This window comes from Ptiloglossa arizonensis, chromosome 12 (genome assembly GCF_051014685.1).
Source record: "Ptiloglossa arizonensis isolate GNS036 chromosome 12, iyPtiAriz1_principal, whole genome shotgun sequence".
NCBI lineage: Eukaryota > Metazoa > Arthropoda > Insecta > Hymenoptera > Colletidae > Ptiloglossa > Ptiloglossa arizonensis.
Window position 1 is genome coordinate 7186728 of NC_135059.1, and position 15567 is coordinate 7202294.

A 15567-nucleotide genomic window follows, 5' to 3' on the forward strand; every position below is an offset into this window, starting at 1 on the left:
CCAGATACGTAACAGGAACGGTCCTGGAAAAATAGCCGTTTTTGGCCTGACAACAAATCCTGCATTTGTCGTCGCCAGTATCTGTACAGCGTTTCTTCCACTATTTCTCGACAGCTCCTCGTTTCGACGATTTCGAGCGACGAGCTCCTTGTACTCGTCGTTGAACCCGCCGAGTTTCTGGATCGGAATACGAGAAACTTAATAAGGGGGACTTAATTGCAGATGCACCGAGCACCGCGGTGGTGGTTCTTTTTCTCCAGTAGGTATCGAGAGATCTCCTTGGGAGAAGGAACGAAAATTTGCCTGGAGGGAAATCGTTGGTGATAACGTCCTTCGAGCGTGCACCACTTTCGGAGTTTGGAAATACCGGTCAAGTTGAAACTCGAGTACACTTGAAACGAATGATAGACTGGGAAACGATGGAAACGAGGCTGGAATTTATATCTTCTGTTCGACCGATTCTTTCGATCGATGCTCTCTCTCTCTCTCTCTAAGTACTTTTAATCGACGAAACTTGCAAGGAAAGTTACTTAAAAAATATACAGATTCGTTTTCTATCAAAAAAATTCATCAGACTTTCGGATAGTCCGTTATAATCGTTGCGGACATTTGAAAGATCACGGTGGTTCGTTACTGGACCACTATTAGGACATCGAGTGTCCTAATATTTTGCAATACGCAATCCTTCCGTGTCGTATGGTTTCAGTAAACGAAGACTATAATTCTCTCTCTCTCGAGCTGATATATTTTCAAGGTATTTTCTTTTTTTATTTATATTCGGTAGGAATAAAATGTTCGAGCTAACTTTTCGAGGATCTCGAATCGATCACACCCTAACGATTGGTTAGAATGCATCTGGTCAGTGGAGGGTCGGTAGTGTGTTAACGTGGCTCGAAGTGAAGTTAAAAGGTCGCATAGGTTTCAAGCTGTTCGAAATTTCGGTAAAAATAGAATCAGGGACAAGTAGAAACACTGACGAGAGTAAAAACAGCCTGTCTATTCGGTGGCCAAAAGTATATGCCTCGCGTACGATGAATGTTTACACACGGATTCCACTGGTCCTGAAAACGCGACGCTTAGTTCCCGTGGAAACCGTACTTTCTCCCCCCACCCACCCACCCACCCCCCCGACGCTAATTAATCTAATATTTACACGAGTCTGTCGTACAGCGGACGCCTGATCGAATCTTTTCGTCTCTTCCACCGGATTCGCTTAGCAAAAGTAAAAAATAGGTACTTTCCAGTCGGCTGGAGCCAGCCTCGGTTACAACTGAATCGTGTCCCCGCTAGAATTGGAAGAGCGTTGAGAATCACCAACAACACGAGTGGTTCCTTTTTCCCCCGCTATTGCTGGAGGAAGAGAGAGTCTTTAGTAAAATGTTTCACATATGAAAATAGGTGTATACCATTTACATTATATCTCCCTATCACAATATGCGGTCTAAGATAAAGTCGTGGCTTGATATGTACAATATAATATATTTATGTATATATATTTATATATGTATAATAGACAGAACGATTCATTTAGCCGGACCAGTTTGAACGATTGCCTCGTTGTCGATCTTGGGAAGAGATGCGATCGGACGATACGTGATTCACGAAACTGGCCAACCATCCTATTATAGGACAGATGCAGCGAATACTATTGCAGAGACGGTGAGAAACCGAAATTAAATGACCCAACGAGGATCGATCTCGTCGTGATATGGTTTCTTGCGCGATCTAGATATTTTGCGTTACGAGTCGTCGCTTAAAGGCCTCGTGGTAACCGATGTCTTTCAGACGTTCGATCGCAGCTGATTTTTACAAGGTGAGAGCAAAGGTCTCGGGGTCATCGATCTCTGGTTCAAATTTTACGGAATGGTAAATTTGGTGTCCCTGTTGGCGCGAAGATGTACGATTATGTGGGCCGCTGGTGAATAATTTTTCAGACATTTGCAACCGGTGATTTATCGTTCCTTGAATAGACTTCTATTCGAGAGCCACGTCCTCCTCGAACATCTCCTCACGGTATCTACAACGAAGGAAATATTCACGCGAGATCGAGTTAAACGAAACACACTGTATACATCTGCGTCGTTAGCCATTCTCGTGCGTCTCTCGCGATTTGAATTACTGCTTTTGGGTGGATTGGGAATCTGTGATGCGTTTGGATCGTTCGATCTGGTATCTTTTGACCAGCTCTCGACGCTTGATCACCACCGACGGGTCGGTGTATTTGGGCGCTTGGGAATCGAAATTGACACGTGGACATACTATAGAGTTTCGATGGTAAAAACAAGGCTCGAAGGATAGCTGGAACGAGTACGATTTGCTCTTTTTTTTAATGCCTATGGAACCCGAGAGGCACGAGATGGCTCACACGTACACGTCAAGTTAGAGGGCAGCGAGTCTGGGATTATAATTTTCTCTTCTCCTTCGGACTCTCTCTTCCTCCTTGGTTCACCATCATCGTTGTTCACGCTTTGTCTACGGAAAGTCAACTTAGAAAAAAAAGAAAAAAAAAAGAAAAAAGAAAGGGAATAGAGTACAATAGCCTGGTGTATGTACACTGGTGCAGACCGGTCGCGTGGATGTTCGTTCCGGTTGGTCGTTGGTCAATAATTTCACCACGACGACGCGTTAATATTTACACTGGTGTTCGTCCAGCCTGAAGGTTAGGCTCATCGTGTTGGAAGTTTGATAAAACGTAGGATAAAAAAAGACGGAACCTCGGCGTGGTTCGTGAATCTTGTAAATCTTCTATTCGTAATCCACGCGAAAACTCCAGCGGATCGTACGCAGATCCAAAGATTCAAGCGGATGATAGGCAGTGGTCTCCAGAAGTTCGAGAAAACGCTTCCGGAACGTGGGCGTCAGCTTCGCGAAGACTGATCAGTTCCCGGTGGCATTGGCCGCCCCGAGAAGAACGCTTAAGATCATTGGACGAAGTTCACGTTGAACGTCTCCAGTTCCATTGGCTGTAAACTGACTTCCTGGAGACCGTCCTTCAATCGATGCTTCGTCTTGGTGCCAGTCAGGGATGTCTTGGTGACGTTCAACTTGGTCAGTTTGAAGAAGAACGTCCCCTGGGGGATCTTCTCCGTCAGCGGGCAGTGTTTCATGGCGACGTCCACACCCACGGAGCAACTGTAACCCTGCCTGTGAAGCACCATAAGCGCATTGTTCACCGGGAAATTTGGCAGTTTTTGATCGTGATTGGTCCTCAGGTTAAGTAGATGAATATCACACGGGAAACTTTGGCTGAGCAGTCTGATCTCCGGTGCCATGGAGATATCGGAATCCGTACCGTCTACCACGAAGATGTTCACGGGATAGTTGAGCGCGTTGCTCAAGTGGTTGGCGAACAGCGATGGTTTCGAGTGCTTGTCCCTCTCCCCAACGATGTCCTCCACCAGTAACCAATGCTTTATGACGGTTCTTCGGTTGTCCAGTAGACCCTCGCCCATTCCTCGCGAGTCGTCGTACAGAGTTCTCCTATCCAGCATCACTTCCAACCATCCTGGTTGGTAACTGGCGGCTCCTTGACAGTGGTTTACCAACAGGGTGAGTCTGTGACTGGTGTCCTCGATATAGGCCATCGTCGTGATGGGGAAGTAATTGCCTTCGATGCCTATCCTCTCTATCTTCGTTCTCCTGATCATTTGGTGACCGTTCAGGTCCGTGTAGAACTCTGGTGGATCTCCGTTCAGTATATCGGTCTGCAAACGCATGAACATCTCTGTCTCGCGGTTCTTCGGCGGTGTCTCGAAGTCTACTATATTTCTGAGGTAGATCGCCTCGCCTAGACCACCGTCTTTGTGATAAATGGCCACATGGTGCGTCAGCAGTTTCCCGTATTCGACGGTTAACCGCGAGCTGAGAATACCACTGACGATGTAAATCTTCTGATGGGGCGTATACGCCTCGAGAACGTCTTTGTCGGTGTCCCGTAGGTTCGGGTCGGGCATGAACAGATATGCTCCGCTGTGGAACTGAGCGGATATGTAGGCAGCGAATTGAATCGCGCACTGCATGATCTTCCCGGTCGCCTTTTTGGTCACACGTTTCAGGAAGCCCGTCTGACCATCGAACAGAAGCTTCATCCGTTGATTCTCCAGTTGCACGTCACCCACCTGCATCGGTTTTATGGGGAACACGTTGTCCTTGCCACATCTGCTGCAGTAGACCGTCGAGATCGCCTCCATGGGCACCTTCTCGATCTGTTGGAGATGATAGGTGACGATCGCCAGGGGTTTCAATTCCACCACGAACAACAGCACGTACACGTCGTGAGTGATGCTCGTCGCGTTCATTACCGGTGCAATTTGATAGGGGATGGGATTCTTTTGCGGGTCGAGGACTTTGATCCTGTACGAGGTGACTTTCAAACTGATCACCTCCTGCCTAGGTTGTGCGAGCGGATTGAACAGAACGATCTTCTTCGTCTCCTGGCCGTTGATCCCGATCGGTATCTTCTTCGGTAGCTTCTCGTAGCTGTCTCTATCGGACTCTGCCAAGACGTAGACCGAGTTTGGCTTGGTAGTCGTACCAGCCAACGATTGAATGGCGAAGCTCTGCAAGCTGGTCGTGTCCGAGATGGATTCGAACAGCTTCAGAGCGTAGTCCTTCATTACGAAGGACTTTGATGTACCGGTGATCGCGTCGTGATGTTGGAACAAGCCCAGATTTCGTCTCGCCTTGACGAGTTTCTCGAAGTACGTCTCGTAGAGCATGAAATCCTTTCCAGACTGTTTGGCGACGTTCAACGCGATGGTGTAGAGAATCTCGGCGGATCGAAGGTTCGCCTCTAGTTCACGGTCCAGGATCTTCATGTACGGTCTCGTGGTGAAGTAACCGCTCCAGTAAGCCGGTCTACCCTCGCTGAAGATGTCCGAGTAGACAAAGAAATCACCTTGCAGGGTTGGGAAGTCCTCGACGCGTTTACGGATCTCGCGGAAGTAATCCTTCGGAGTGCCGAATATTATTTCAGCGTTGTAGTCATCCTTTCGACTGTTGATGTAGTCCATCAGGATCTTGTAGTTTGTGTACTGTTGATCCCATTCCACCGCGTGATCGTACCTGAAACACGCGAGGACAAGAACGTTAAGAGAAACGTACGTTGACCAGGTGAGGATACTTCACGGACGGTTTCGCAATACTTTACAATCGGAGGCACAAGCTTCTACGTGTCGCGCAACCGAAACACAAGATGGCGTTACTGCAGCTGCGCGACGTTGGAACGTGTTTCGAGGTAACTAACCTGTACGCGACTTAACCCATATACTACAAATTCCATCAATCGCTATAACGTATCGATTCGTTGTCAAATCGCTTTGCGACATTTATAAAACCGATGAATAAATTATTGCTCGCTAAAGCGCGCGTCATAGCGTTTGAAAAATTAACTCGACACGTTTAATCGCTACGAAGTATTAATGATCGCCAATGCGGGATCACGATCCGAGCATTGATATTTCATCGGAATTCGTGCGACTCGTAGACAACTTGGTTAGTCGTTGAGGTCGATTTTTAAACATTTCGCAAGTCTATTTGCCGATTCGGATACAAAAATACCAATACCGTTCAAATTTAGAATATTACCCAGCCATTATTTGGATCAGTTCACGATCACGTAAAAGCATTCTAAAGTTAATATTTTAAATGATAATTTTTACGCATGTTTTAAAGTTCAATAATTGCGCACAAGTTAAATAATTCGTTCGGCCCATAGATCGAAGATAATGCTACGGTTCTTTTTTTTTTTTTAAATTGAAGATCAAACGATAGATTCGAAGATCGTTAGCTTTTTGATACGAGTCTGTTAAAGTTAGAGCTTTATCGGGGTCACAGTGGTGCCGCGCCAGCACCACCTGGTGTCTCGATACGATAACTAAAAGTTTCGCGAACCGATGGGTTCGGTTCTTCAACGGAACTAATTAATGCCTCCGATTGTATCTTCGAAACTCTACATTCCAAGAACGCCGTATCCTTTGTTTCTCGCTGTTGTACGGTTGTTCTTTTTGTTTTAAAAATAGTTCTCGGCAGTCTCTGCACCGAGTTCGCTCTACATCGAACGAGTCGTTCGAGGTAGCAACGATCCTCGGGTAACTCGTGGCAAACGTGGACAGAGGGTGTACCCAAAGAGGCCAGACTAATTGGAAACGCGACAAGGGGACAACGACCAAGCTGTCGACAAACATTCCCTTAAACTTTCCAGGACAAGCGGCCGAAAGGGGACCGGGAATCGAATCATCCTAACCTGAAGTCGTCCCCCAGTGGCATCAGGACGACATTATGCGTGAACAAAGATCCCGTCCGGGAGTACTGTTCCAGAAGCAACTCGGCCAGTTGCTTGACGTTGTTCGGTGTAATCTCGACCGCCCGTACCGAGTACTCGGTGTACTCGCCCCGTATCTTACGGAAGTCGAAGTTCAGACAGACGTGAGGATGAGGGCCGCACGAGTGCTTGATGTTGTAGATGTCGAACGGTTGATTGTGGGTAAGCATGTCCGCCTCACCGGTCTGATCCCAAGGATGGAGCCAGACGAAATCACCGAACTGTTTCTTGGCGAACCATTGCTTCCACGCGTAGTGGATACGTTGAATGACGGTACCGGAAGCACCGGACGCCTTGAGGAAGTACGGTATAGTACCACCGTGGCCGAACGGATCCACGGACCAACCCGATTCCGGGATCACGTCCAGGTTCGTTTTCAACCATTGGTGACCTGAAAGCAGAGAACGACCACTGTGTCAGACAAGATCGAGAACGGATCTTTATCGCGGGATTCGTCAACTGTGAACGAAACGATATTCGAACAAGGAAAATAAATATCTATTTATCGAATTTACGAGAGAATTTTTGTTGTATCGGTATCCTTTAATTAACTTGGGGGAATTAGGAACTCGGAAATAGATAATTTCTCTATCTACAATTTTATATTATTTTTAATACCAGTGTCCTTTAATTAACTCGGGGAAACTTTCTGATCGAAACGAAAGAATTGTATTCTTCCTTTTCGATTCATTGTCACACGTAGAATTATTTCCAATCGTACAATTACTTCCGGTACATCGTGTACACGGTTCACCACTCGTACTTATCGTCTCAGAAATCTTCTAAATCGTTAATGTTCTCCTAGACGAGGTACCATGAACCAATGGCGAGACGTTGCGTGAAAAAATGTTCGGAAAATTCTCTTTCGTTAAATTTGAATTCCATACGGTTGCATCCTCTTCGGTGTGTACACTGTTACACAAAAATAAAAAAAAGAAAAAGGATCTCGGTAACGTCGGTTCGGTGGAATAAAAATACGCGAAGAGGAGAGGCTCTTTTTGTTATATCGACGCTTCGGAAGCAACTTTCCCGTTCGCCTCTATTCTCTTGGTCGGTGGACTAGCGGAGAATGCGATTCGTCGATGTTCGACGAACCGTCGGCGATCCTCCAGCGTCGATTGGCGAGCGTTTCTCGTGACGCTCGAGCGTTTTTTTCGCAAACTCGTTTTCGGTGGCTGCGGGAGCACAAAATACGGGGAAATCGCACTCCGTGAAAATAAAGCGAAACATATGGGAGGGGGAGGGGGAAGGTGGGCCCCTCTATCGCGGAATCGAATCCAATCCCGCGTCCCTTTTTGTCGCCGCGTTGCGTATACACGTTCTCGACCACTTTTCCGCGATCGGTCCTCGCTCGTAAATCTCGTTTCGGTGTTGACCTTGCCTTTCGAGGCACGGATCGAATTTGCGCCCGAGAGAATACCCGTGTTCCAGGAACGAACGAAGCACTGGGAATATTTCTTCCGTTCTGAGCGATTTCGAGAACCTATCGGCGTACATTTTTTATTGTAAGCGTTGGTATTTAACCGTGTAACCGCGTGGGACAGATTCGTTGGCTCGAGTCGAAGAGGTTTGTTCGTTAACGTAAATAAAGGTAGGTCAAGAAACGGTCAAGGGAAGGGAAATACAAGCAAGACGAAGATACTGATTTGAAAAACTTTGAACACGATTTTCTTGAAACCGTATTTTTCGGAATGGTTAGTTACGGGGTGTCCCGAACGTCACCGGTCGATTTGAATTTCGTGCTATTTTTAAAACGTCGAACCGATCGACCCAAAACTGAACCTACGTTATTTAGACAGATGGGAGATTAATCGAGGAAAAGTACACGGTGAAGGAACGCGTGAAAATTATTCAGGCGTATAACGAAGGATCGCGATCGCGCGAAAGCGTAGTGAACAATTTTGGAAAAAGATCGGTGATCTGTAAAAAAAGTTAAAGCGACAATTTGGAAGATATCTTGTTCCATTGTTATCTCCCAAGTTTGTACTTTCGAATAAAAGAAAAAATATCAAGATTACTTAAACCGTTCGAGTTTTATCCAAAAAGTAAATCGACCGGTGATGATTGGGACACCCTATAGTCAAAATCTTTAAACTTGTCATCCTAAATTTAAAATTCTTTACTACGTAGGGTCTATACAATTGTCTCACAGCCACAGAGAACTTTCTGAGAACCTTCAGAGAAATCATACTCCACTGTTAACTCCCAAGTTTGTACTTTTAAATACAAAGAAAAAAAGAACATCAAGATTACTTAAACCGTTTGAGTTTTATTGAAAAAGCAAATCGAGGGTGACGATTGGGACACCCTTTAGTCGACATATTATCAAGAAATTTTTCACTCGCACAAATGCACACATCGGTGTACTTTATAGAATGAAATGCCGCACTCCACGTATATCGTGGAACAGGTGTCAGTCCCAATGGGCGAACGACCAATGGACACCTGGATTAATTTCTACAGACTGTCGGGCAAGCAATTAAGAAATCTCGAAACGATACCTGTTTCCCCCTCGCGTTACACCGCTTTTAAACAGGTGAAGGTTGTTCCCCTCGTACGGTAACACGCTCGGGTAATAAATCGTCCGGCCGAGAACTCGAAACGCAGTCTCTATCCTGTGGCAACGGATCTGGATTAACTCTCTACTGTTGCACAGGGTCAAGCGGGGGTTGTCTGGTCGGCGAGGAATGTTTGGAGGGTGAGAACTGATAAATAGGCATCGATTACGGCCCTCGTCCGCTCCGACCACGTATCGAAACGAGACTTCGTCGTGAGAAATCGTATACGAATTAATGGTAACCCGCGACGAAACTTCGCGAATCGTTCAGTTACGCAGGCTTCGTTCACGATCATCCCCGTGTTCTCGTTTTATTTCGCGAACCACTGCAACGTTGGCATCTTTGGTTCATCGAGCGTGTCCAACGTAACTCGTGGGAGGAGAACGAAACGTTAGAAATAATTTTCGGCAATTTTTCAGCAACGTGAAACCTCCACGAAACTTTCCATCGGTACAAATTCCATATGTACCTTCCGTATGTACAAATTGACAAATCGTCGAGTTTGCGAATTTACACGTCTACGAATCGCAAAATCGTCGAATTTACAAGTTCGCGAGTTTACGAGTTTACGGATTCGCAAGTTTACGAATTTACGGATTCACAAGTATACGAATTTACGGATTCACAAGTATACGAATTCACGGATTCGCAATTTCACAAGTTTAGCAATTTCCCTACTCCCGAGTCCACAAGTCCGGAAACTCGGAAATCTACGTGAAAGATTGCCGAGGCTTTGCATCGAAGATACAAAGCGCGCTGGGAACGGTCGCTCGAAACTATCAGTTTCGTTTATTTAATATACTCCTCGAGTAACGATCGTTACTCGATCGTTCTTATTTAAATCCCCAATCGGTTTCTCGAAGAGGAAGTCTTTTAGAGAGAACGGTCTTTCCTTTACATTGTCCTTCGACAAAGAATCGGCCGAGAGTTGTACACAGCCGTACACTGGCCGCGTAAAATCGATATCTTGAAAAGGAGATCTTGTACGGAAAGATGGTCTGTTCTTTGAAACTCGTTTGAGCGAAACTTCGGCCCGAACTATCTGTTGCGTTTATTTCGCGTTCTGTTCGTTGAACGATCGCGACTTAATTCTCCCAGCAACGTTGCTACGTTAACGCTCGGCTGGAGATACAGCCTCAGCTATTTCCCTAATGCAATCGTTTTCGACTGACGCGTCCCCGAAATTTCCCTGGGACGCGAGACCGTGTTGAGAGTTCTCGTGTGCAACCGGCGGATGCACTTTGTGTGCAGCCGCCGCTGTGCAGCTAAGCGTGCGTGTTAACGTCATTGTCGTGGCTACCGCCAGGTTACTGCGGCGTAAATACGACGGTCCTCCGGATTTACGTTAACGTCTACAACCTTATCGATTCGCCTTGGTTCCCCTGGTAACGCTGGATCGTTCCATTCTCACCGATAACCTTCACCGTGTCTTTCCTCGAATCACGTTCCACGGGAACGTTGAAAATTGTTATCCAATCGATGGAAAACTAAACGTAGAAACGACACGGAAGTCTCCCGCGAAGATAAACAACGCCGATACCGCGTTCGAGAACGTTCACGAGAGAAATTAGGCCACGGGGAGTAGAACATTTGGGTCACTCGGTTCCCGCTCGACTCCCAGAGGACCGCGATAAGACGCATCCCGACGCCAGACGTCGCTTAACGTCCCTACAACGGAATTTATGTCCCTCTGAGTACATTTAAGGTTACCGTTGCGCTTCTAGACCTTTCGTCGAACACTCGTTTCGTTTTTATTCGACTACCTGACGTGTCCTCGTTTAATTTAAGAAAAATAAAAGTCTTCGTTCGATTCAAAGGTAAAAAATACGACCGATCGAACCAGCTCCGGATAATCTCCAAGTATACAGTCTGCTGTATACTTTCGATTTGTATAAATTGTTACGCGAAAAGTATTCATTTTTATAGAAGTATCGTATCCACGATCTCACGATTCAAGTTCAGCGAATATAAAAAGTAACGCAAACAGCTTCTCCCTTGACTTTTGTATTTCGTTGAGCGCGCAACGGAGATGGGTAACTCTTCGAAAAGTCGCGGAGATCCGTTACGAATGGACGACAATTCTCACCGGACGATCTAATAATTAGTGCTCGGAGCATCCTCGACGCGAAGCCACGGGTTCCATAATGTCTGGCGGTCGGCAGCAATTCCAAGGGCCCAAGTGTTCTCGGTATTTTCGATTCCGGCGGTGCTCGAAATCGTTCGAGCGTGCTTAAACATTAACGTGCACCGTCCGAATTGTTACCGGTCCGTTAGACCGTAGGGTTCCGCATTCGCGGAGTCATCGATGGTTGCGGCATGGAAATTGCGTCAATTATTCGAGGAAGCCGGCACTGGCTCGCAAATTGCGCGTGCCATGCTTGGCGGAGCTCGCGTTATTACGGACGTTTCGTAGGAGAGGACAACAGACCGAGAGAGAGAGACAGACGAGACTCGTCTTCATTGTACCGCGAGAAGAATGCGCGAGAATCGATCCGCGAGTCTGTGTATCGTCTGTTCGGACAAAAACCAGTCGAAATCGTCGAGCGAAGTTTTCACCTACGGGTCTCCGTTTCGGAGCAAAACGACCTCGAAAGTTGCGTGCGCGACCGCGCCAATTGCACGTGACACGCGACAGACTTTCAAGTCGATTTTCGGCAAAACGGCACCATCTACGAAAGAGTATCATTGAACCTTTTCGATTCATTTTTTAACGAAGAATCATCCCCCGTTCGTCGATACCACGAATTACGAGCGATTAATTACAATCGATGCGAATACTCCGAAACTGACTAGACAGAGTCTAAGTTTTTCTCAAGTGATTGAGCATCTTGTGAAATTTACGCTATAACGAAAATTTATACGGAATTTTAAATGTTCTTTGGAAATTTCGAAAAGTGGAGTTTGTAATTGTGTAATTTCGAATTGAACGGTAATTCGGGTGAAACAGTTCGCGAGAGGTTCGAGTGGTGCAAAAGAGAGGCATGAAATAATCAGTGGGTAAAAAAGACGAGGAGATGGAAGAAGGGTGGAAGGTTCGCGGGTGGCAAAGACGCAGGGAGGGAGCTACGGAAGGGTGTGGCGTGGCCTAATAGGAGCGAACAAACCATTAAACTACACTCAGCCGGTGCTCGACTGATTATAACTCATTAGACACGACATGTGTGCATTAAGCGAGTTATCGCGCACGTAGAGCAACCCTCGCTACACGATCGAGGGTAACGTTGTGGCTGATGCGCGTGAACGTGGTGGCGAAAGCTCGGTGAAAGCACGACAGGGACGTTGGAACTGAAGAAAAGTTAACCAGTGAAGTTGAGCGTCAAGAGCTTTCGAATATTCCCGTCGTTCGATGGTCTTTCATTTCTCTCCTAACCCCTTTGCAATATAAATGTCCTCCTAATCCGATAAAATTGACAGGCGAGACGTTTAAGTCGCTCAAGGAATTACTTTACGATAATGGGCTGAAACTGAAATAGTTTTTGTAAATTTAACCAAGACCGATGGTTTATATCAACTTTATCGAACGTTTCTGCGTTGCTCGAAAGAAATATCGTATCCTTGCAGAAAAAAAGAATAAGTAAAAGAAGTGAAAAGTATCGAATTATGGGATTACGAAACCATTGTACGGGAAATATAGTCGATCATGGTCAGGAATAGTTACTTTAAATTACCATAAATAGGTGCACGAAAGTCTCAAACACTTCTTTTTTTTTTTAATTTTGAATAACTACTATTTTTTGAAATACAAAATAATGATTTTCTTATCTTTGTCATGTAAGTAGTGTATTTATTTGTTTTCTTATCTAACTAAAAAATACCCAACATATTACACCAGGCAGCAGCATATAATTTACCCTACTGGAGGTATGCTAAATCCCGCCCATTTAATTAAGGGTTAAAAACATCAACTAAACCATCACTAGGACATATAGTTTTCAGGGAGATAATGGAAGTATAGTTGTGACTTGCAAAAAAGTACGCAAGAGTCTTCTCTGTTGCAAAATTTAACATTGTTTTAGCCAAGACAATCTTTTTTGCGAGAGAATTTACTTTTTTCATTTTCAAATGAAATTCTCGAAGAAGGCGAGTCGAGTGAAAAACAATCGACGATTCTTTCCCTAGAGCGAAACTTTCAACGGCAACGGATCGAGGGAAACATTTTGAACGTTTAAAGATTTTAGCGATGTTTTCATATTTTTAAATGAACCTTTCATGGGAAACGACGCAAGTGAAATATTCATGAATGTAAAAAGTCTCGATCTCTTCCTCCGAGGAGCGACAAGGGGACGAAAACGATACGCCACTGAAATTTTTATTCTTCCTCGTCCGACCTTAAAACGTTCAGTTCTACTTGCGCAGGTCTGACGCAACACGCTCCGCGACTACTTGGACCGGTCGCTTACACGTAGACCTCTACCACTGATACGCTCATCTAGTAGCGAGACAACGCATTAGTCAGCCGAGATGGCTACCAGCAAACGGAACGATAACAAGTATCGTGCGCTACTTGTTGCTTTTATTTCATGGAGATCGAAGATGTTTCAAGTTCCCAGAGACTTGGCAAATACTTGAACTGTCTCTCGATAGTCAGGAAAAAGGTGTAGAGAAAATTTTTAATCGGCCATTCGTTGAGAAGATACTTTCTAAAAATAAAAGTTTAGATAGTAAAAGTTTATTGTTCCTGTGGAACATACCTTCATTTAGTTAAATTTCTTACTCAGTGTATAGATTATTCATCCCCTGAAGGGAGGTATTTATGAAACACCCTATACTGTTCGAAGGAACTTTCAGAAATGCAGACAAATTATTTAAATCTCCAACTATAAAAACTATCACTAAGACATACGTTCATTTAGTTAAATTTCTTACTCAGTGTATAGATTATTCATCCCCTGAAGGGAGGTATTTATGAAACACCCTATACTGTTCGAAGGAACTTTCAAAAATACAGACAAATTATCTAAATCTCAAATTATAAAAACCATCACTAGGACATACGTTCACTCAGTTACATTTCTTACTTATCTCAGCGGTTGATTCACCCCCTAAAGTGTACACATGTATTTATCTAAATCTCGAACTATAAAAACCATTGGTTCACTCATGTTCAATGTACGTTCACTCAGTTACATTTCTTACATATCTCAGCGGTTAATTCAACCCCCGTAAAGTGTAGTCACGTACTTACGAAACACCCTGTACCGTTCGAAGAAGAAGGTTTGTTCTTTAAAGACGCGGATCTCGTAAGGGTCGAATCGTTGCGGAGATAACGCGGTGCTCGTTAGCTGCCGCTAATTTCCAGCGAGGCGGACCGAAACGAGCGAGGTGCTCCAGGACAGGCCGGTAATGGACTCGTCCCGGCGCACTTCCGGTTATTATCGTACTTCCTGGATGTTCGAGGTCCAACCCCAAGTGGATCGCAGATTATCTCGATTTCTGCAATTGTCGATATCGCAGCGGCCGTGATCGGATCGCTTATCTTCCGTTGCTGTACGAAGCTCGAGGATTCCGGGATTTTGGATTCCACGGGTTAATCCACCGTACTCGAGTCTTCGATGTCGTTTTAATTGCGGTCGTTAAAGAACGCGCGCACCATCGCGTCGTTTTCCAGCTAATGCGAAACACGCGTATTTCTCGTCGATGAGAGAAATCGAAGAGTACCGCGTTACATTCGTCCAACGTAAAATATTGGGTTCTTGGGGAAAGTCATTCCGTTTTTTTTTTTTTTTTTTTTTTTGTGAAAATGAAACACCCTCCTAAAGTGTACACATGTATTTATGAAACACCCTACACTGTTCGAAGAAGGTTTGTTCTTTAAAGATATGGATCTCGTAAGGGTCGATTCGTTGCAATTTTTTTTAGAGCGTATAAACATTTTATTACATTATATATTCTCCATTTTGGAAAACGAAATTACTCGAGGAACAACCCAATATTTTCTCACGGTGCGAGAATAAAGGCTGTTCTTGGAGCGTTTTCGCGAGATCCAAGATCGTATTACGTTTAAAGTTTACAATAGATTATTGGCCCGACTGGTAAACTATTATTTTACTTTGAGAGTGAACACCGATACGTGTAACCTAAATGCGACAACGCGCATGAATTGCGGTGAAACGACAACGCTCTATCAATAGTTTCGCGTACCGTAAAGTTTAAAAAGTCAAAGGGTTGCACAATTATTTCTGTAATACGAATCGCTACAGTTCGAGAACGAATTCCGACATGTATTAACGGCAATGGTTTAACTCTGTAATGGAATCCAACGAGGAGTTTAAATAATAAATTTTTGTGAAATATGCATAAAAGTATTCTGAGACGCAAAATTTAAGATTGTACGGTACTTGGAATATTTTAATGGTTCTAAAAAATACATACTTAACTCCGAATATTCTTTAAAGTCTTGTTACGAGATTTGGTAGATTTTAATGTTTAATGGATAGTATTCTTGTCTCTGTAAAATATTCAAAATCCTATTAATTATAGTGCGCCAAATCGAGATGGACAGAATAGATAGAATTTAGTGAAATTCTATATAAAATTACTAATCGATTATTTAAAGGATTCGATGAAAAATGAATAACCGTTTGAATATTATTTAACGCGCAATTACACCGAAACTCGATGTATTTTATCGAAAAAGGAATTGAATATAAATTTCACTCTTTGTATTTTATACGAAATATTAGAGAT

General features: G+C 44.4%; 1 protein-coding gene across 2 annotated transcripts in view; it reads right to left on the reverse strand.

The window, feature by feature from the left end:
• Positions 1–1132: 1132 nt before the first annotated feature.
• Positions 1133–15567, reverse strand: part of Alpha-man-iib (alpha-Mannosidase class II b) — a 198541-nt gene continuing 184106 nt past the window's right edge. For both annotated transcript variants that reach the window (XM_076324277.1, XM_076324278.1), the window contains 2 exons: positions 6245–6713; positions 1133–5064 (listed from right to left, as the gene is read on the reverse strand). In XM_076324277.1, the coding sequence (XP_076180392.1) occupies positions 2922–5064; positions 6245–6713 (2612 nt within the window). In that variant the 3' untranslated portion in view covers positions 1133–2921. The remainder of the gene's footprint in view (positions 5065–6244; positions 6714–15567) is intronic.